The following is a 23,437-nucleotide window of genomic DNA, read 5'->3' as shown; positions in this document are numbered from 1 at the left end:
CAGTGAAAGAAGCGAATTTCAAACAGCGAAATATATCAGCTAACTATTGTTGCCTACTTTTAAGCGCGGAAGTAAAAAACTAATGACAAAAGAGCAGCACACGGCATAAACTATTTCTAGGATAAAAAAATAGCATTAAATTTCAAACAACAAAATATTGTATAATATATCAAGTGCCAAAATGTTGCCTACTTTTAAGCGCGGTGATAAAAGTTAAAGACAAAAGAGCAAAATATGACGCAAACTATCAATAAAAATGAATAAAAAGAAGTTTGAAAATTGTATATTCGAATAAATAAGATTGTGGAGTTTTGATACCTGTTTACAAATTACTCTCAAAAAAAAAGGAAACGATTTTTGACGGCCATAATACCCTTCACATATACAAAAGAACTTGTGTCCGATCGTTCAATTTGTATGACAGCTGTATGAAATAGTTATCCATACCGAATAATTTTTTCGGAGATTGTATTATTGCCTAAGATAACACCTTATGCCAAATTTCGTGCCGATAACTCGTCAAATTAAAAAATTTTCCATCTAAGCACTGCATTCCGATCGTTCAGTTTGTATGACAGCTATATGATATAGTGGGCCGATAATGGCGGTTCCAAGTAAGGTGTGCCAAATTTCAGTTTGATTGGGTACAATCTAAGATATGGTCCTTGTAAGAAAAACTTTTTTATTTGACAAGAAATTTAGACGGAACTGGGCGTGGTGCATTGCTTGAAGCCATACAAACTGACCAACCAAAATCAAAATAAACATCTTTTTATGCTCTTTCATGCTATAAGAAATTCAGCGGTGAAGGGTATTATAGCTACGGTGGAGTGGAAGTTAACATTTGTTCTTATTTCTCGTTTAGTTATTTTCAAACATTACTCAGCAACGAATTAATATGAGCTGCTTCTTAAGCCAATAATACATTTTTTCACATGCTAAGTCACATAAAATACGCACGTTTTGAAAAAAATTAAAATCGATTTATCAAAATGTATGCCACGCGTGAAGTCAAAAACTTATAACCAATTTTATTTATTCATTTCATTAATATTTCTACCGTAATTATTTGCACGCGCCCATTTACATACATACATATATTACATACATGTATGTATATGCATGTATGTATGTGCCATATGTAGAGTACGAACTATAAGTCATTTTTCAATTCGTTTCAAATTCATTATTGCGCCTAGTTACCGCTAATGTGTCAACTATTAACCCCCAACACGTAATCCGATTGTAATCCAATTGTGTGAATGGGCGACGGTTAAAGTGTGCGCGATCGAACGAGCGAGCGGACGAACGATGAGGTAATACCAATTCACACATACGCTGAACTGCTAAATAAATTAAATTAAATAAAAACACATGTGCATACACACAAACACACACATACATATGCATATTTAGCGTGTGAGCGGCGACAGCAGACATTTTTTGCACAAAATCGCAACAGGCCGCTGCGCATAAACGCAAATATATAGTATATGAATGTATGTATATATGTGTGTGTGTCTTGACATATTCTAACAAAAGCTATTGACAACATAACAAAAATGGAGTTGCAAATTTCGTACAAAAGTGACAGCGGTGACGGAATCGCCTGGGTAAAATGAACGAAATATGAAAATCTATGCAACGCACTTGTGGCCGGTAGGATATACTTGTATATTGTAATACATATACTAACTATTAGGGTCACATGTGCTAACTGCTTTAATTGAGTGAAAGCTTAATACACTTGATTTAGTTCTGATTATCTTTTATTATTTTCTTGTTCTACAATTGTTATTGTTATTGTTTAAACACAACAGTTGTGTTTTTAAGATAACGCTGGTTAACAGTCTTTTCTCATTTATATTTTCTTTTTTTTTTGCTGTATTGTTGAGTTTATAAAATGTATAAATATTTGTTATCACGCAGTGAAAGCTCTAATGCATTCGAGAGTGTTTACGACGATATAGTAACGAGAATGCGCATACAACAACAGCAATGTACAAATAAATAATAGATAATAGATGCTAATTATTGTTGATGTAAATGTGATAAATGAAAAAATAATTATGTTGACGTTAAGGTGGTTTAAAAGTGCAATAAAACTTTCATGAAAAAACAGAAAATTTACTCAAAAGTTAGTTCGATTTTCTTTTTCTATTTTAAAGCACATATTTTATTTATTATGCAACTTTTGATACCCTGAACAATGTATATTAAGTTTGCCACGAAAACCTTACTATTATAGCCACGAAAATTTATTTGTGTAATTATATTGACAAAATGCAGCACAAATTATTGTCCAAGTTCACGCAACAATCTCTGAACAAATTATTCAGATCGCACCAAAAATATCATATAGCTGTTATGCAAACTGTTCGATCAATATCAAGTTATTTTCTTCTATCTCTTTTACAAGGATTATTGTCCAAGGCAACGCTACGCTAATGTCAAGGGTATTATAGCTTCGGTGCAGCCAAAGTTAACTTTTTTCTTGTTTTATAACTCTTCTACTTCATTCGATTTTCTTCTCAGACTCCTTTTCAATGCATTTTTTAACCCATGTCGCATTTGATTCGCCATTTCTCTGCTCGCTATGTTTGAACTCAGATCTCTTGTAAAAAAAAAAAATTAATTTAATATGTAAGAGTAGCGACAAGGCTGTCCAATTGAAAAACAGTACGTTCTTAAAGTATTTTATTTTTCGCGAAGGTCTTTCTATTTGATTAAGCCAGTGCATGATTTATACTAATTGTGTGTTCGATTCGGTACTCTCTAAAATTTGTCGATTGGAAATGAAATGAAATGAGCTAACAAAAGTCCAAAATTCTTGTTCCCTGCAGATTTTACAAAAGCATTTTCTTGAATTACGATGAGCTTAAGTCTTTTTATACCATGTTTTCTACACCCATTCTAAATGTTTTATAATCACTTTCTTATAAGCTGGTTTCTATTTTTACTTTAATGCCCGCTCTACTCATTAAAGTTTCACAATTTTACTTTCCTCAACTCGTACTCTCTCATAACTGAGCTGTTTTCTTGTTTCTCGCTTGCTCAACTTTTTCTATGTTTTTTTTGTACACCTTATCAGCCTTTCTTTTTACACAGTTCCTATCCTCTATCTACAATTTAACTTCCCTCTTCGCATTCATGCTGTTGATGCAGTTATTATACCAGTATTCAACATTTACGATATAATTTTACGGTATACTGCTGGTGGTCTTCAGTAACTACAGGATATCCATTCTAGAAAACAATCTTCACCCGTAATTTGATCATCTTTTTACCACCTTCTCATCATTTATATTTAGAAATCAACTTTCTTCTGGCACTTCGTTATCTTATATGAAATCTAAATTAATTGTTTATAATTCGGAAATATTTTTGGTATTTACTGTTTTACTTAACCTAAAAATTATTGAGTGCCCACATCGCTACTTTTTGCAGCGCTTTTCTCTTGTTATTCTCTTAGTCCATGCATTTCTTTTATTATTTCTACCATATTTTTTCTGTGCTTTCTTTTACTTCTAAGTAATTTTCACTTCTCTAGTTCGTTTACTCTCATTTGTTTGACTTGACAGAATTTTTAGACCCGCCATAGCAACTTTCTCACCATTTTCCTCCGCTCAAAATAATATAATTTGCTCTCCTTACATCGCCATATTCGTTATATTTAAGTTATTTGATTTTACGAATCTCCTGTCGTTTAGCAGCGCTTTTGGAAACTTTGACAGTTGACAGCTGACAACTAACAGCGAGCTCTTTAAAGACAAACTGAACAGCACCATAAAATGTATGTATATACTTTAACGGCACACCCTCGTATATACATATTTTTTTACAATATATAAACAAATACGCAATTTCAATTGTTATGATCGATGCAAAAAACAATAATGTATGTACTTGTAGGTTACCTACCCTACAAATCGTGCGTATGAGCGTTCATTGAAATTTCAATAAAAAAAAAACAAAACTCTAAAATAAAATAACGCAAAATATATACATACTAGTACATATGTATATAGAATATATATAAAGTAATATAGCTGATATTGTTTGCGCGATCAACAAATGAGTAAAAATACAGGCATACAAGTGTACATATGTTTGTATCGGTGTGATAATGCTACAATGTAGAGCGTGTATAGCGTGCTTTGGTGCTCAAGCATATATAATCAACTGTGCAAATATTAAATATATACTTTATATAGCGTATATGTACATATTTATATTAAACGAGCCTTCAACGCTTAGGGAGTACGGCCGGCCTCCTTCCCCTCCATAACCCTAGAAATGATTCAACTCTGCAGCTAACCGCAGATATGCGAACTAAATGCCACAACAATTGCATATCTAGAAATATATATGCGCATAAATGTTTTGCGATTTCGATTTCCGCTATTCTTGTCCTCTTTTTTCCGGTCATATGTAAATAAAGAGATACTTATCTACAGCTACAGAAATTTTTTAAAAGCATAATTTTTAATAATTACTATTTATTCATTTTATGAAATATTCATTTTCATTATTATTATTTTTTAACTAAAATATTTTTTGAATATTTTATTTTTTTAATAGATATGTATTTTAATATTGATAATTATTTCTTAAAATTTTTTTTTTCAATTAAAACATATTTCCCAATTTTGTTTATTCCTTTTTAAATTTGTATAATATTTTTGTTTTTAATTTATTATTTATTTTATTTTTCACCTTTACATTTTTTAAAATTATTATTAGTTTTTTTTAACTTATATTTTTTTAACTTACTTATTTTTAGTTTTTCATTTTTTATATATCTTTTACAAATTTATTTTTATTTGCTCCATTTTTTTTTCAATTTGATACTACTTTTTTATTATTCTTTGCTATTTTTAATATTGATTTTAAGCCTTTAATTTATTTTTTGTTAATATTTATTATGTTTTTTTAATTTTGGCACTACTTTTTATTATTTTTTTTTTTAATATTGTTTTTAAGGTTTTAATTTATTTTTTTGTTATTATTTATTATATCTATGATACTATATTTTCTAATTTTGTTTATTATTTACTTATTTTTTAATATTTTTTTTAGTTTTTAATTAATTATTTTACTTCATTTTTATTTATTATTATTTTTTAAATTTTTTATTTTGATCATAACTTGTTCTCTTAAATTTTTCAATTTAATATTTTATTATTTTTAGTTAGTTTGACTTTTTTAATCTTTTTTGTGTTTATGACCCTGTTATTAGAACTAGTGTTGCAGTTTTTTCATTGTTTCATACATTTTTTTTTAAATTTATTTTTTAAATTTCCTAATTAGTTGGTATTATATTTTTTCACATTATTTTTCACTTATTTATTTCATTAGTTTTTCACAATATTATTTTTACTTTATTTATTGTATATTATATTTGCGTTTACTTATTTGTTTTTATTTTTTTATATGTTACTCCGATTTATCTGCTCCAATTGCAATTTCCTCTAACGACATGCTTATCTCACATATATACCATACGCACATACATACATATATACACAGCCCTGCATAATAAATATGTAAATGCTCACATAAAAAAGACTTAGATAACAGTAAACAAATAGCAAAAATATAAAATATTGCTTACATTCATAAAAAGGCGCTAAAAAATCTGCTACTGGAAACACCGCAACTGTAAATCAGTCTTTTAACTACACAGTGTTTATTTATTAGTTTTTTAATTTTTTACAACTTTTTATTTACAAGCCAGAATAACTTTAAAATTGTTAATGGTAATTTTTTTAGTAAAAAATTGTTGTTTTTGTATTTTTTAATAATTATTTCCAGTTCAAATATTTCACGACACTCAATTAGTTTCATACGACAATGTGTTAAGTATTTTTTTTACTAATTTATTATTATTTTTATTTTTGCTGCGACTTTCTACAAATTACCGTAACTGCTTCACACTATTTTGTACACTCAATTTCCATTACAATTCTGACTTTCGCCAATTTGTTTTCACACTTCATTTAACCACAAATTATTTATTATAGAAAATTTGTTTTTGCTTGAATTACTACACGCGCCGCTCGCTACTCTCGGTAAGTATATAAAAAAAACGTGTGCGCGCTGCAGGCAGATTCGCCACTTACTGGCTGGGAATGGCAAGCCATAGCTACGACAGAACTCTTGCCAGTCGACATTCGCCAATCGGTGGCTAGGGAGCGAGTAGCTTTTTGCGCGCGTTTCACCTAAAGTAACAACAAAACCCCATTATACATATGTGTAGCAATAAAAAGCAACGTGCTAGAAATGCTCATTCAGAAAATCAGCGTATACTCACTCTCTTTGGTCACACTCAGCCCCATTCTTACCTATATATATACATATTTGCTATATAAGCTCCCTTTTGCCTATTATCACATACAGAAAAGCAGCGATTCTTTTGCTTTTGCGGTACTCACTCGTAAACAAATTGAATTTGTGTGGGTCCCTTAGCAATATTTATGGATACAAAGCAAATTTGAGAAGACTAAAATTTACCTAATACATATCTACGGTTATATATAATATTCTAAATGCATATACCAAAAAAAGGCCTGAATCGATTTCGATGAAACTTATCGGAAACCTTATGGGATATTCAGAGTGTGATCTTATACAATATGTTCGCCATCTGACGAGCAGAATCGAAATTTTGATCATACACCTTGATACACTTGAATACGTAGGTACATATTTTATTTTTCAGATACGAGCCTATATGACTTCATTTAGACTTAATTTTTGTTCCAACGAATTTTATACAATTTGTGTATAGATATATAACTATCGGTTATATACGCAAAAATAAAATAGAAATATCCCACCAGGGAGGATCATAGTCCGATTATTACCAAAAATCGTTTTATGGTCCGAGTTGACTTTTTACTTTATATTCGTAACCGAGTGGAAATTACCTACATAGATGGCGCCAATTTAAAAGTGCTTTTCAAAAATGTCAATGACTCAAAAAAATCGTGACTTATGGGTCACCGAAGTCAATCTCAATGGATACAGCAGCATCATCGACAAGCTATACGGGTCTGTAAATTACCCACCTAGTTAATTAAATTTGTTTCGTTTAGGATAGTTTTTGCTAGGATATGTCAAGCCAATAGTCTATGCTAACAAAACAGCTATAAGCAACCACATATAAATCAAGATTCGGAACATTAGGGGCGAGATAACCTCCCATATCCTCTTATACTCGAAAGAATGGTTAAAAATATGTCCGAGAGATAGGTTGGTATTTATAAGATGCGCAGTGTCTGTGGATCTGAATTTATATTTAAACACTGAATGCCATAAAATTCTCGAATTAATGAAGTCAAAATATGGGCTGTCTCATCAATTTTAAGAAGTTTGTAAATTAGCAACCTTAAATATTTTTCATTTCAAAAAGGTCAAATAAGGTTTCTAGGAAAATTCCAAATTTTCTTTGTATACATATGGAAGATTTGACCGAATGTGAGATATGTTTTGGAAGACACTAGTTCATACTACACCAATAACGTTTGGCGCATAGACAAGATCCAACAATCTATTACGGTATACATATTTTTTGAGAGTCTTTGGGACTGAAAGAGAGATAGTTCTATAAGACGAAAATGAAGGTTAAATTAACTTAGTTTATAGCGGCCCAGGTAGAAGTAATTTTTATTTTTTTTGTATATTTTCAAGCGCACAAATCTACCAGAAAAAGCTATAACATGTAATTTGGTGCAAATATAGTCGTAATAGATTTTAACATCACTTTTACGTTGTTTCTCACAACACTCGGTTCTACATAACCAGAACAGACTCCGAATTTGATATGACAGTCATTGGTCAGAACTGTACTCTGTTTTTTTTTTAAACTACTCTGTACTTTTACTATGTATGTTCTAGCTGACCTTAAGGTAGTGAATTTTTCCAAACTATCCAGCCATCTTCAATACGCCACTCATTTGCTCGCTAAACCAGAGCTCTGCTCTGCTTGGATAACAAAATTTCCTGTTCAACACAAGAGAGTATGTGGCTCATTTATTATTATATTAAAATGGCACAATCCCTTGCTATTCTATTCCTATTTGATTATGCTGTCGTTATACCAATTGCTTGTTCGATTCGCCATAAATATATTATATAATATAAAATAAGTATTATTTCTCTTTAATAGGTGAGTAGTACAAATTCTTTTTGCATTATGTAAGCAAATGTATTTTTTTTTACGAGAAAAAATAACTTATTTCTATATTAAAGCATACCTTTCACAGTGAAATAGCCATTACAACAAAACTATTAATCGAACATGCAATCCTTGATTGATTTTTCACATATTTTCTGTGTACTTAGACACCAATTTTAGTTACGAATAAAAAAATTCCATTTTATGAACCGACGGGCCGATTTGATTTAGCAATGTCCCTCTATCGGTCTGGCTGTACTAAATATATATACGCCAAACAGCCACTCGGTTTTTGAGATATCGATCTTAAATTTGGCACACGTTCTTTTCTCCACAAGAATTTACTTATTTGTCGGAAACGCCGATATTGAACCACTATAGCATATAGCTGCCATACAAACTGAACGATCAAAGTCAAGTCCTCGTATGGAAAACTTCGTTATTCAACAAGATATCTTTACGAAATCTGGCGCAGTTTAATGTCCAAGGCAGCGGTATAATTTCCGAATTGTTCAGATCGATTCACATATAACATATAGCTGCCATACAAGCTGACCGATTAAAATTAGTATAACAATCTCTTTATACACTTCTTTGCTATAAGAAATGCCTCTGTGAGTGGTATAGCTGTAGTGCAACCGAAGTTTACGTTTTTTCTTATTGATTGTATCATTTAATTTTGCAACACACTGTTATTAGCATTTAAATCTCATTGCTTTTTAATTAATTTATCGATTTTTTATTGATATTTATTGCTCATAATTAATTTAACATACGTTCAGATACACATTCATCTTTACAGATTTCTGATTTAATTGTTTTATTTGCACAAGCATTTAATAAATTTCTTTTGTGCACATGTACATACATAAATGCATACATATGTATGTATGCACTTGTATATGTTTTTATGTATTGTAAATACAATTTTATTCACATTTCCATTCAACAACTTCCGTCGACAATGCATCGCACAAAAATTCCTGCGAAGGTCAAGCGCTTTTGCATTACGCATGCGACGCGTCGCACAGCACAAACACACATACACACGTATGTAGTTTCATATGTTTAAATGCGAAAGGCAATTGGCCGCGCTCGATATTTTCAATTGTGTTGCCATTCAACGTTAATCGAAGCAAATTAAATTGTCAAACTTGGAGCACTTGCAGTGGAAGCGGTCGCAGGCAGCCGCAGTGAATGCAATCAAAACTGGCGTGTGAAAAGAATTTTTGTTTACTTAGCTATAGAGCGCAAACAGAGATCATAAATGCACGCATTAAATGCGAAATTGATTGTGCTGAGTTTTCGACATATTTGGCAATGCGGAAGCGCAAGTAGCAACCGCTAATGGCCAGTGCCTCTCAAACTGTGCTGAATGAAAACGCTTATTTAGTACGATGCGAAATTACTGTATACGGAACAAAGGATATTTTAGACTCGCTTTGTGTTTTGAATATTTTTAACAGGAAAAATTTACTTGTTGCGTTAGAATTTATGAGCCGGTTTACCCAACTAATCTCATAAAGACTGTTGTTTTATGGGCGCGTTTTAGGGTATTGATAGGAACTAGAGATTTCGCAAGATTTTTTGCATTTCATGCAAATTTGTGTGACCTTAAACAATTATCGACTCTTAGCTAATAATAGTCACTTTACAAGTGGAAAATCTTTTTATGGAATTCGACAAGAAGTAAGGTAAGATGTTGAGATAAGCTATATTTGGGTGTCACAGTAATCATACCATAAAATATTTATACTTTTGCAACATGTTGATACAGAGTATAAGAGATATATATGGAGTTATGTATATATAAATGATCAGGATGATGAGATGAGTTGAAATCCGGGCGACTTTCTGTCCGTCCGTCCGTCTGGTTTGATGAACATATCTTCCAAACCGCTTAAGCTATATCAACCAAGCTTGCTAAGAAGAAGTCATTTTATCACCTCTTCAAACTCTGTTAAAATGGGTAAAATCGTATATTAACCACGCCCACTCCCCATATAATGGTTATGTTGAAAACTACTTAAAGTACGATTACTTACTGAATAAATAAGCCATAAGCAATAAATTTCACAAACAGGATGGTAAAGAAGCGCTTTATAGGATCTGGTGTGAAAATTGAATAAGGGTCCGAAGAACGCGCGGAATTCGCGACTAGACATAAGGCAACAATTTTCTTTCATGACAACACTTGGCCACATAAGCAGAACCGATTAAAAAACTATTTAATAAACAGCGGCTTGGAAGTTTTGCTTCATCCGCTTTATAGCTCAGATCTTGCCCCTTGTGACCTCACTGGAATGCGCTTCATATCAGAGCAGGGTATCAAAAATTGGCTTGAGTCATTATTGGCAGCCAAGTCGGCGCAGTTCTTTTGGCAAGAAACTTACAAATTGCCAGAAAGATGGGAAAATATATAGTAGCTTTGGATGGGCAACACTTTGAACAATACTATGGTATATGAGTTTCTTAAAAAAATATTTAAAGTTAGAAAAAACGCACAAATTTAGTTTTATACACAATAATTGGATAGCTATTAGCTTTATTTGCCAAACTTGAAGAGTAGTGAATCGAACACACAACTGGTCTAAATTAAAAGGACTGGCATAATCAAATATGGTATAATTAGAAGCACAAGCGTTTTTAGCGCTTTATTTGGCACATGCATTGAATGCAACCAGATAATTTTTTGTTGTTTTCTCAAGTTAATTATTTGCCAACGAAGCAGAGCTCAATGATTGCAAGCAGAGAAGTGACGTATCGCAGAGTGCATACTGAAAGATTTCAAAGCTTAACGACAAGCCTTTGATATTATAGCATTAAAAGAGAAAAAAGTGTTCGGAGCCACGTCAGCAAAGTAAGTACACATTTTGAGAAAAATACGTATGTAAATTATATTTCTCCAGTAGCCAAACATTAAAAAAAAGATTTAAATTTTTTGTAAACAAGGCAAAACAACGCACACAAAAGATATGCGGTATTTACACAAATTAAAACCGAGGAACTGATTAGGAAGCGCCACAATGAAAATAATATTTGCCAAAGCATAATCATCAACGACGCCGCCACCAAAAACAACAAGAACAACGGAACCACAAGCAATGTCGATAAGTGCTAAAACAGCAATCATGGGCTGGGCTGCACTGGACTGGCTGGCTGTCTGAATGGCGCCATTTCAAGTGGTGGTGAGTACAAACGCTGGAATGTCGCTTCCAGAATCACCTGCGTTGCAAACTCGCTAAACAACAATTAGCATAGTTTACATGAACGAGCGGCGATATTGTTGGCGAGCAAATAGAACACACATACGTATGTATATATTTAGGTATTTACTGTTCTACGCCTTCGTATGAAGACTGATCAATCGGGCGCGTGTGAGTCGTATATCCCGTTGGTTGTGAGTCAACCGGCGCAATTGTGATTTTATCATGGAGAACAATGAAGTAAATGTAAGATAAATAAATATAAAGCATTTGACTGCCGGTTAGCAACAAATGCAATATAGTGTTATTAATTAATTGCTAATTATTGTTGTTTTATCGATTTTCATGATTAATGCTTTCATTAGAAAGTGGTGACAGTGGGAATAACCTGGAGAATTTTGCAGTTTGTTGCAGTGATTTTTGGTGAATTTATGGCATTTATTTGCATAGAGCCACAAATATGCCCACGAACATAACGGTGAATCATCTTTTATTATCCTAAAAGCGTAATGCGGTGGCAGTGCTCCACGTGTATGTGTTACAAACGGAATTTTAATTATAGTATGTGGGTACATACCGTACATAAACACATTAACACATAGCCTTTGAGTCCATATTAGATTAGATCACTCACGGTTGGCGTAAATATTTTTAATAAAGCGATACGCTTTTATACCTACATACATACATACATTTATACCAATAATGACTCCAACTCACAACAGTTGTGTTGTTGTAGTTGTAGTGCCGAAACTTACCGATTTTCTGCGAAATAATCAAAACATTTTTCTTTCACATTCCTGATCAATGACTGCATACTTTGTAAAATTTTTGTTTATGACTTTTAGTTATTTTGGTTTATTAGGAAATTCTAAAAATGTTACGCTTTATGCGCAAAAGTAATCATAATTTATAACAGTACTTAAATTATTTATCGAGTAACATATTTTTAGTTTCTGTAAGGCAGAATATCTGTTATGACAGAAGGATACTTGCATTTATTTGGCAACGCTACTGACTTCAAAAATACGGAAATTCTATCGATAATTCCTTTCGACAGGTTACAAAATTCTCGATAATTGCATATTAACAAATAAAAAAATTATCGATAGTTTCATTTTAACAAGTCACAAAATTAAAATGAAAATGAAATTGAAATTTGGCAGATCGCAAAGTTATCGATAATTGTCTTTTGGCGGTATCAAAATTATCGATAATTGTACTTTAGCAGGTCACAAAATTATCGATAGTTGCATTTTAACCGCTCCAAAAATGATCCATATTATCCTTTTAGCAGGTCACAAAATTACCGATAATTGTATTTTGACAGTTTAGTAGCTCTTAGTCCCATTATGAATCGACTTATCTAAGATAAGCAAACTTCAAGTTTTTGACTTTTTGTCATTCTTTCACATTCTTTTTTACAATATATGTATCATAGTATAGACTCCTAAATTCGCAATATATGATATTTGACCATTAAATTAAATATGTTACCTTTTTTCTCAATAATATTCTGCTTTTTTTATAATTTCTTCTTGAGCAGCCAACTTTAAGCTGTCAAACAGAATCCTTCATTTGCTTTATATGCCATATTATTGATACAGTTCGTACATAGTAATTTATGTATATGGTTGCTTAAGTCATGTACCAGATTGTTAAATATATATGACGGATTTATATGGACACTTAATTTTGTCAACTTCACGTTAAATATTTATTTTAAGAAAATTGTTCAAGAGTGGCATTGAAAAAGCAAAATTCACAGTTTTTGTCAATCTTAAGATTAAATCCTCTATACTATAGTTTTATAAGTATTTTTTATTATAGGTGTGCCCCTATTTCGATTTTTTCATATTTCGATAGGTTATACCTTAAAAAATTGCATACACAAATTTTAAATCAATATTTCAAATAGTTTTTGAGTTATAAACTTCTATGTAAAAACTTAGATGAATCAGCGTAATCAGTTTATTTTTCTCGAAACAGCATTTTCAAAATTACTTAAGTGATTACTCGGAGACAAATGGTCCGAACACGATCAAAACCGAATTTTGCCAGGCCAAAAACGACCAAAATTTTAAGTAAAAAAAAAATATACTGGGTTGACATGAAAAAATTTTATTTTTTTCCTTACGTCATTGTACACACAATTACTTTTACCTGGGAATTTTTGTACATTTTTTTCCAGGAATCACTGCAGTAGTGGTCAATATATATAAAAATATTTAATATTTTTCTTCAAGCATTTTAATGTGTATTCCGGAAATGTGCTTAAATATATTCTCAAAATTTTAAAACAATTAATATCGCATTTCTTTTTAATTCCCAAAATTCGCCTTTTTTAGGCTGCCACAATAGGTGTGTCCCACAATCAAGAGTTTTTTGTTCCATATTCTGCATAAAATCCGATATCGACAGATTCTATAAAAATCTATATACAGATCATCAAATTTTATATTAGAACCCATCCCTTATCAAATAGATCTAGAAGAAACCGATTTCATCTAGGATTTTTGTTAATTCTACAGAGCAAAATTTTTCAAAATAAAAAGGCAAGTGGCAACCATGAAAATGTTTGATTAGCTTATTTTTAATAGTGCTCTAAAATAATATTATTGCACGGTGTTAATGTCAGTAAGATGTTATTATTATCTTATCATTCTATTTCTAAAATAAAATCGTTACACGCGTATTAAGATCGCCTGCACCTATTGTTGGGGAAGACGCTCTACTGAAAATTTGGTAATGTACAATTTTGAAGCCTATGTGTAGTATGATTCAATGCCCTCTTTTTTATAATTTAGAGAAACCCTGACGTTTTAACAGTTACTTTGACATGTCATGGCAGTTTTTGTATTGCTTTTAATTTGACGTTTTAACTTTTTGATGACGCATTTCTTTAGGAGCGGCAGTAAAATCGATTGTTTGAAACGATATTATCACAGAGTCAGTATACAGAGTATTGCCACTGTGCAGATTTTAGTTTGTTTAATGCCTAACTCTTGGAGTTGTCACCCGCTTGCAAATTTTAAACCGAAAAAAAATGTATAATATAAAATATCACGATATAGGTCTCAAACAGAAAAAGTGTAAGAAAGTGAGCAAATATATTTCAAGTAGAGTTGCCACCTTTTTATAAACTTAATTCAATAAAATTTACACGATTTTATTATAATGATATCAACCAAAAAGTTTAGTGAAGGCTTAAAATCGATTTTTGTTTTTATTAGGGTTGCCACATGTTAAATTTTTAAAGCGATTGAATGTGATAATAACCGTTAAAACAAAAAACAAGTACAAAAAGATATGTATGTGTGAAAGATTATAGATATTAATTCTAAAAAATCCATAATATAAATACAATCTAAAACTTTGACTCATCAAGCAGACTCATTTCCAAGCTTCAGTGAGTCTTTAAACTAAGTATAATCCGTGATGTCAGAACGATTTCATAAATACGCAGAAAAACCTGTCATTTTACACCGTTAATCGCACCACTTCACTGCTGTCATTATTACTAGATAAACCGTTACTTTTATTTATAACACCACTGCAAGATTGCTCTTTGTCACTTGACAGCTTTTTATCTCCAATGAATGTATTGAGAAAAGATAAATATTGGTTGACTGTTGGCGTACTTTTTTCTTATTGGCGTTATTATGAAAAATGGGTACGTTAATTTAAGATAGCAAAGTATCAGTAAATAATGATATTGCTCTTATCTAAATTGGTTATCAGGTTTTATAAACATTGGCATTTTTACAGAACTTGACGTCATCTGGCTAATGGACTTACTTATCAGCTGGAAAATATGCAGAATTTGTTTCATTTTTTTTTTGGTTGTTATTTGTTGATATACTTGTATAGTCTATTTAAGGATTTCTGTTAAGATATTACCGTTAATTATTTGCACTGTTTATCAGAGTACATTTAATAGATAGGAGCTGATGCCCTTATTCAGAATCGAATTGGAAAGAAGAATTGCCGACAATTGGAGTATTGAACACATTATGCCAGTTGCTGGCAGCACTGTAAAAGAACTGTCGAAAATTACATAAATTTTGTCACTGAAAGAATTGTTTGGAAGCAATGAGCAATCTGACAGTTCTGAACGTAAACAGTTTAGACTTCAGGAAAAAGGCTATTGATTTAAAATTAGAAAAGGCATAAAAATAATAATAATAATAAAAATAATAATAATAATTAAAATAATAATAAAATAATAATAAAAATAAAATAATAATAAAAATAATAATAATAGAAAAAATTATAAAAATAATAATAATAGAAAAAATTATAAAAATAATAATAATAGAAAAAATTATAATAAAAATAATAATAAAATATATAATAATAATAAAAATAATAATAAAATATATAATAATAATAAAAATAATAATAATAATAATAATAAAAATAACAAAAAATCTTGAACAATCGCTGAATAATCGGATCGGGAGAAAAGGAGCAAATGCCGAAACATTCGCGGGGTCATTGATAAGCCTTCCCAGCTTTTTGAGATATCGTTCGGAAATGTTGTAGTTTCTTTTCTTCGCAAGCAGCTGCTCATTTGTCGAAACCGCTGATATCGTACAACTGTAGAAAGTGGCTGCCATACAAAATGATCGGTCAAACTCAGGTGCTTGTATGGAAAACCTCTTTATTTGGTAAGACATCTACACGAAATTTGGATAGCATATTGTCCAAGGCAGCGGTACAATCTTCGAACAATTCAGAATGAACCACTAGAGCATATATGTACCTTCCGCTCAAATATAAACGAGACTGGCTCAAACAACAAAAACGGTTAATTATTCTTCAATATTTATTTTATCCCCTTCAAAATAGTCACCATTAGAGGCGATACACATATGCCACCTTTTTTTCCAATCTTCCTAACACTTCTATAGGCCGCTTTAGGTATGGCTTTCAGTTCCTTCTTCGAATTCTCTTTTATGACTTCAATCGACTGAAAATGCTTTGTCCCGATGCCATGTCGGGTGAATACGGTGCTTGCGGAACAATATTTACGTTGTTTTTGGTCAAATAATCGCGTACAAGACGAGACGTATGAGCTGGATTTTGGAACAAGTCGAGCAGACACACGTCTCATGCCCAAAACATCGTGAATAATGCTATGAGCGGATCCATTTGATATGTTGAGCTCACTAGCTATCTCTCTTTCAGTCACACGACGATTTTCCAACACAATTTTCTTTACTTTTTCGACGTTTTCTTCGTTTATTGACGTTGCTGGACGACGATCATGGGGCAAGTTCTCCAGCGATGTACGGCCGTCCTTAAACGACTTATACCAATCAAAAATACGTGCACGTGATAGGCAAGACTCCCCACATGCCTTCTGCAACATTTTCATTGCGTCCGTCGCACTTATTTCATTGGAATAACAAAATTTCAAACAAACACTTTTTGCTCAACGTTAATTTTCATAGTAAAATTCGAAAAACACACTCGAGGTTGACTTGTTTATAGTGCCTTAAAAAAAAATGTGACATATCGCGCTCAAATTTGACATGTAAACATATAACAGTCCTGCCAACCTAAGCAAAAAATAGTATGGCCATATGTCATGTCCTTGTCGAGTTATGGATAAAGTCTCGTTTTGCGTTGAGCAGAAGGTATATAGCTGCCATACAAATCGATCAATCAAAATCAGATTTTTGTATGACTACTTTTCTATTTGTGAGGGGTATTATATAAAGCTTCAGTGCAAGCGAAGCGTTGCAAATAGCCCTAAAAAATTATTTAATTGATATGTTTTTTTTTGTAACTTCGAAAATCTTAATTAAAAGTATTTTTTCAAATTTCTATTCCCAAATGCCAAATTGAAAAATTGAAATAAATGAAAAATTAATTTTTTATCCCAAATACCGAATTGAAAATATATTTCTATTCCCAAATACCGAATTGAAAAATTTAAAATAAACTTTTAACCCCAAATCCCAATTAAAAAATTGAAAATATATTTCTATTCCCAAATACCGAATTGAAAAATTTAAATAAACTTTTAATCCTTAATTCCGAATTAAAAAATTTTAAATATTTTTCTTTTCCCAAATATCGAATTGAAAAATTCAAAATAAATTTTTTATCTCAAATAACGGTTTTAAAAAAAAAATTTAATCGGATGTTTATAATTATTTTTTGGTTTTTTTGACTTGGAATTAAATATAAAATTTTCGATTTTTAATTTCGATTTGGCAATGTTCAATATTTTCCCAACATTTTAGATTTTGGGTTAAAAGTTAGATTTTCATTGGAATTTAAAGATTTAATTCTGATTTTGAGGTTAGTAATTGAAAATTTTATTTTTAGAACTGTTTTTTTGGTCCTGAAACCTGTAACCCTTAATGTTCGGTTTAAAGTTTTAACGTATAATGCACGAACATGTATAAGATCTCAGTTGTTGTATTAATACAACTAACTTACTTTCACTATAATTAGCACATGCGCTTGCCGCCAGTCACTTTGAAGTACTACTGCATTACAGGAACTTTATATGCAAACTGACATCTTTATTATTCAGAAAGTCTTACGAATTGTAATTTTACCATTCAAATCAGTAAGCATTTATTTTTATACTATGATCCAACCAGGCACAACAATACATATACACATAAGTGCAGTGCAGTTGACAATATTGCAAGTAATCAGGAAATCGATAAATTACCATCACGTGTGTGTAGCGATAATACTTCAGTTTCAAATTATACTCTCCCCACCTGGTAACCAATAATATTATGAAATCCTAAGTAGCGTGTTGCAAATGTTAAAATTTTGCCAATCACACAGCCTACACCAAGAACAAAAGAATTTATCTGCACTAAACAATAAAAATAGCGTTGCATTAGCGACGTCATCAGTGTAAAAATAAGTATCAAAGCATGTCAGAGAGTAACAGTGGCGGTGGGTCATTGACCAAATTTCAGGCAACGCACAATGTTGCAGCGATTTCCCATAGACACAAACTACAAAAACTTGTGGGGTAATCATCAACAGCGTTGATGGAAAGAGCAAAACCCAAAAAAGTAAAAACGAGCCACACAACAAAAACAATAAAAACCGTTGCAACAGTGCCTCCGCCACTGTCCGCAACTGTAGCTTTAACAACAATGGGCAAAACTAAAAGAAGTGTGTGTACTACATATTAAACGTAAAGAAACCAGCTTCAATACAAAAAAAAAAAAAAAAAATCATACAAACGCCAAACCGACCAACAACGAGCGTTTTAGCCGCTAGCGCGTGTTGTTTTTTCCGAACTTTTTTCTGCATTTTTGTTGTGGTGTTTGTATACATTTATAACATTTGTATTTAAAATATACGTGGATTTGCTAGCTGGGCTCTTTGTGACCCGTCTGTTGGTCGTTGCTATTGGATCAGTTAGGTTGGCTGTTTGCTAACGCTTGTGTGTGTGTGATTTTGTTGTGTACGACTGCTTAGCTCGCTGCTAGAGCTGATGGCATTACGTCATTCACAGAAATAAACCAGCACACGGTAGAGCGCGTAGGCACGCACAAGAGCAGTATATAAAAGGCAGAGAGTAGCGCCTCGGCACCGGTATGTTAGACACAGTACCAGCTAGCAGTGCTACGGCATTTAGTGTAAGCGTTGAGTTGCGTAGGTTCGAAGTTGTCGTCAATTCCTAAAGCGGGTCCGCTCTAAAGCGTTAGCGCTTGTATGGACTCAGCTAGAGCACAGCTTTGCATTTCATTCATAATCATTTTTAATGATTCTAACACGTTTATGATTTATATGCGAAAAATAAACAGAAGCAAGTATATAATATAATGTGCTATGTATGTAAAGAACAATTTTTGACACCTACCTGAAGAATAATTTGACCATTTTCATTTTTGCGTGCGGCACCACAGTAAATACACGCCAATTATCCAATCGTTACAGCTCTGTAATGGGGTAAAGTAAAGTTGGCAGCTTGTTATTTCCAACTTTCACATGTATGCTAATGCTGGTAAATGTAATTCCTTGTTAGTTGTTCCAACAATGACATTTGCAAATCCACATAAATGCACTTGGACGTTGCAACCGCAGCTATATTTGTCACAAACGCTAAAATACTATATGCACATTTTACCTTGTCGCACAGCATTCGAGAATGCATTTGCTTTTCCTGCTTTGCACTAATTGATTACTATATTGTTGTTGTTGCAGCAACAACCAGCACTATTTCTGTTTGCTACTGCTTAAGTATTTTTTTTTGTCTTACAATTACTCGTTCAAAAAGGTATGATTCATCGCACCTGAAACGTTGATGCGGGATGCGCGGCGTTTAGTTACAACGAGTATAGACAGTATCTATTAGACACACCGTGGACGGACCGACAGACGAACGCATATAGCCGTGTACACACAAAAACAAACATACATACATATGTATGCAGATAACACTCACACGACGCTGTTGAACATATAGCGCCAGCGATCGCTATCCGAATTTCACTTAAAAGTATTACGAATACATTTGACGTTTATGAAATTATGAAATGGCTTGTTTTGTAAATATTAATTAACTTTATTGCTGTTTTTGTTTGTGCAGTTTTTAACGGAAATATTTTTCTATTGATGCAGAATCACACACAAAAAAAACGAAAAACACTCGACAGACGAAACAAATTGTGCAGCAACAATGAGAAAGCGAAAGCAAAATAAATTTACAATGTTGCCAGAAGAGTGCGCTGTGGAAAAGTTGAGAAAGTGTGGCGGCGCTGATACGAAAATTTAACGCCGGTAAATCGTGCTGCTTGACAAATTTTTTAGTAGAGAAAACATACATTATTTTGGAAGAAGTTTAAAAAGTAACCCAAATTCGGGGATATAATCTGTATGGGCGGATGAGTTAAAGAATATTTTTATATATATAGCCACGACAACTTAACGTTTAAATTGTAAAAATCCAACAATGTAAATTATGCAAGTTTTTTTCGATTTTTAATATAACTTAATCCCAGCTTATTATTTTATAAAATATCGTGCAGTTTCGGACTCCGCCATATTGAATCGTAAATTTTTATTGATATACATTCAAAACTAAGGATTTTTTTTATATTCCAATTTTGCGAGAAGTCTTGCAGAGAACTCCAAAAGGGTGTCGTTGGCTACCCAAAGCATGTTTTGTCTGGGGCTGGAAGTTGTGAGATATTTGAACCATATGTAAAAGAAAGCAAAAAGTTTCTGGTCACTCCCAGGTGAATGGCAGCCAAAAAAATTTCTTAACTTATGAGAACTTCTACACATGGCCTCATTCTCCAATACATTATTCGATGATTAACTGATAAATATACTTATATGTCCATGTATCTAAAAAGTCGCGTAATTTCAAGTCGATGGATCCAGCCGTTGCGGAGAAGCTTTCCTCACCGTTTCTGAAAACAGCGTTTCGAGAAAAAGGTGTTTAAATTTTTAGAAGTCGAAACGATATTTACAAATACGCTTATATCTCCGAAACTATTGGTCGGTTCTTCTTCAAACTTTTAGAGAAAATTCTCAAACACAAGTTCATTTGATATTCGAATTTTCTGAAAAAATACATATGTATAAGCTCCAAATGTTTCAAAAAATTTGACTTGACACAGCTTAAAAAAGCAACACGGTATTTTATAGGGATTTGAATTTAATAAAATTGAAAAATTATTATTTGGTTTAAGAGTTTTTTTCCTCAAGAAATAAACTTTGAAAATATATATTTATTTAAAAAAAGGGGAGAAAAAATAAATTTTTCAATAAAAATTTTTGTAAAAAAAACCGAAAAAGAAAATAATAAATTTTTCTTTAAAAAATATCTTTCAGCGCATTTGATAAGCTTCTTGAATAATGAAACTTTTTCCAATTTATGAACCTTTTATAAAGGTCAACAATTCCTACAGAGGTCGCCATAAATTTTAAAATTTAAACACACTCCTACTGGCAAGCATGCATAAGCACTCAAACTGTGCAGTGCATTCAAAACTGACAATATTTATTTATTGTTTATTGTGGAGCACTCTTTGTTACTTTTTTTTTTGCATGGAAACATTTTTTGCACACATCCCGCTGGAAGTGAACATACACATGCATAAATTTGCCTGTTCTCATGTGCAATCAAAGTGTGAAAAATTGTGCAGTTCCATAAGCAATCCCCGAAGGATGCTGCAATTAGCTAAATTAGTTGGTGAGCGAGTGCTAGTTGTGCAATGGCACTTTGAACATCGCACACCTGCCGAACACAGGCACTCAATTTACAACGTTATCATTGGGGAATGCGCTAAAAAGCTAATCTAGCTGATTTATGCACATATTCGGAGCTAAAAGGTGACGCTTGCACACAGTTGGTTGATTGTGCATAAAGCTGCGGCGCATTGGGTGTGCGGCGGTGAACACATTTACCATAATTTCTGTATTGAAAATTGAAAAAAAGAAGGTGCATCAGCAAAACAATCAAGAAATTTAAACAAAGTGTCAGTTGTGACAGCTTGCGGCGCAGTGACTTTAGTTGCACACTGAGTGGCCTAACGCTTGCGACTCTACTCTAGGGTTTAATGCATGCACATACATACATACATGTACGCATAACGGTGTAGTATGTAATTGCACTTGTTTCGGTAAGTGGTTGCATTTCCTCTTCGACGATTTTATTGTCATTTTCGCAATTTCTTAATTACAGTTGTGAATTGCTTAACGAACAGCTCGTGCTACATGCACATACACATATGCGGATGTATGTACATATTTGGGTGTGCTGTAGGTGACAATGCATTGAAAGCTTTTAGAATGGGCGCGGCTTATAATGACAGTAATGTGAAGTGTTGGAAATTTCCTTAATGGCAATTAACATGGAAATGGTGATGCTTTTTGGGAATGGAGCTTATTTTTAATTTTTTTTATGCATTTGCTTTGAGAGTGAATCCCTTGGCTTGATTTGATATAAAAATTGAGGTTATTATTTGTAATCAAACTGGATAAATAACTTTTAAATTTTTTACAGATTTTTTTTTTATATGGAAAACATACGTCAACAATGAGTTCCAAGGATTTTCAATTGACAATCCTTGGCTGGATAAAAATCCGGGTTTGCTCCGATTACATAGACCCGACTGTCGTGGAAACAACCTACTTTCTTGTGTTTGCTTTTGGCTCGCCAACGCTATTAATCAACTAAGAAGCGTGTGTGGGTATAAGCACCTATTCCTGCCATGTTGTGTTAAAGAGTTAGCTTAATACTTCCAACAAAAATATACCAGAATGGGGTATCAGGTCTGGTTGGCACTACAACCGGGTTTTGGTCTTGACCGCGTCCATAAGCATTTGTCAGTCGTCTCTGCATTGCGCATGACCACGCGTAGTGGACCAAAAATTCTTCGAAGAACTTTCCCTCGAAAGCTCCTAAAGAATGCTCTTCGCTGTTTGTCATCGTCGGAGCTTCCGTGTCATTCAGCGGGTATCAGTGAATTATAGAATATTAGTTTGGTTTTGTCAGAGAAAGTCCTATTTTTCAATTGCCTGCTGAGCCCATGATAGCACCTTGATTGATTCTCCGATTGATTTCGGACGAAGTTTTACTGTCAACAGTGACTTGGTCTCCTAATCGTTGTGACGCAGGAGGTACTTCTTCTTGTCCTTGTTGACGCTTGATAAGACCAGAATGGGTTATAGCCTTAAAAAGTATATTGAAAAGATATTGGATCGAAATGTGTTGATCGGTGAAAGAGTGTGAATTTTATGGTTCAACTCCACCTGCGAAATTTTTACCAATCCGGGAATGGAACATCTAGTAATGAAGCAGCGCTGATATGCTTTTGTCGGTTTATTAATAGGTATAGGGCTCATGCGAAAGGGTTTCACATGGAGAAAAGAATGAATTAGCTAGAGTCAAGAGCCTGGAACTTACAACCATATCGTTATAACTGGAAATAATACAAACCGAATCAAATCGGATTAGATCGCCGGGGAATGCTGTGGAGTTGACAGTTCTTGGCTGAACAAGAATTCGGGTCCGCTCCGGTTGCATAGACCCTAATGTCGTGGAACAGCTGGT

The 23,437-nt window shown here is 32.7% G+C and overlaps 1 protein-coding gene and 1 long non-coding RNA gene across 5 annotated transcripts in view; one reads left to right on the top strand and one right to left on the bottom strand.

Moving 5' to 3' along the window:
• raw overlaps positions 1 to 20,024 on the bottom strand; it is a 71,251-nt gene extending 51,227 nt beyond the window's left edge. The window contains exon 1 of one of the 4 annotated variants that reach the window (XM_070107079.1): positions 19,235 to 20,024. Coding sequence is in view for 1 of the 4 variants with exons in the window: in XM_070107081.1 (XP_069963182.1) it covers positions 19,235 to 19,260 (26 nt within the window). In the remaining 3 variants the exon portion in view is untranslated. Of the gene's footprint in view, positions 1 to 5,614; positions 6,195 to 19,234 lie in introns of those variants that run through there. The other 3 variants (XM_070107078.1, XM_070107081.1, XM_014247185.3) reach the window with 3 other exon arrangements.
• A 1,348-nt stretch (positions 20,025 to 21,372) lies between these two features.
• Positions 21,373 to 22,386, top strand: LOC118682294 (uncharacterized). The gene is made up of 2 exons (XR_004978057.2): positions 21,373 to 22,004; positions 22,067 to 22,386. It is a non-coding gene; the product is annotated as an uncharacterized lncRNA (long non-coding RNA).
• The last annotated feature ends 1,051 nt before the right edge of the window (positions 22,387 to 23,437 follow it).

The sequence above is a fragment of the Bactrocera oleae genome, chromosome 3, assembly GCF_042242935.1.
Source record: "Bactrocera oleae isolate idBacOlea1 chromosome 3, idBacOlea1, whole genome shotgun sequence".
Classification (NCBI taxonomy): Eukaryota; Metazoa; Arthropoda; class Insecta; order Diptera; family Tephritidae; genus Bactrocera; species Bactrocera oleae.
The sequence above is the reverse complement of the archived record's forward strand: the minus strand, read 5'-3'. Positions and strand labels throughout refer to the sequence as shown.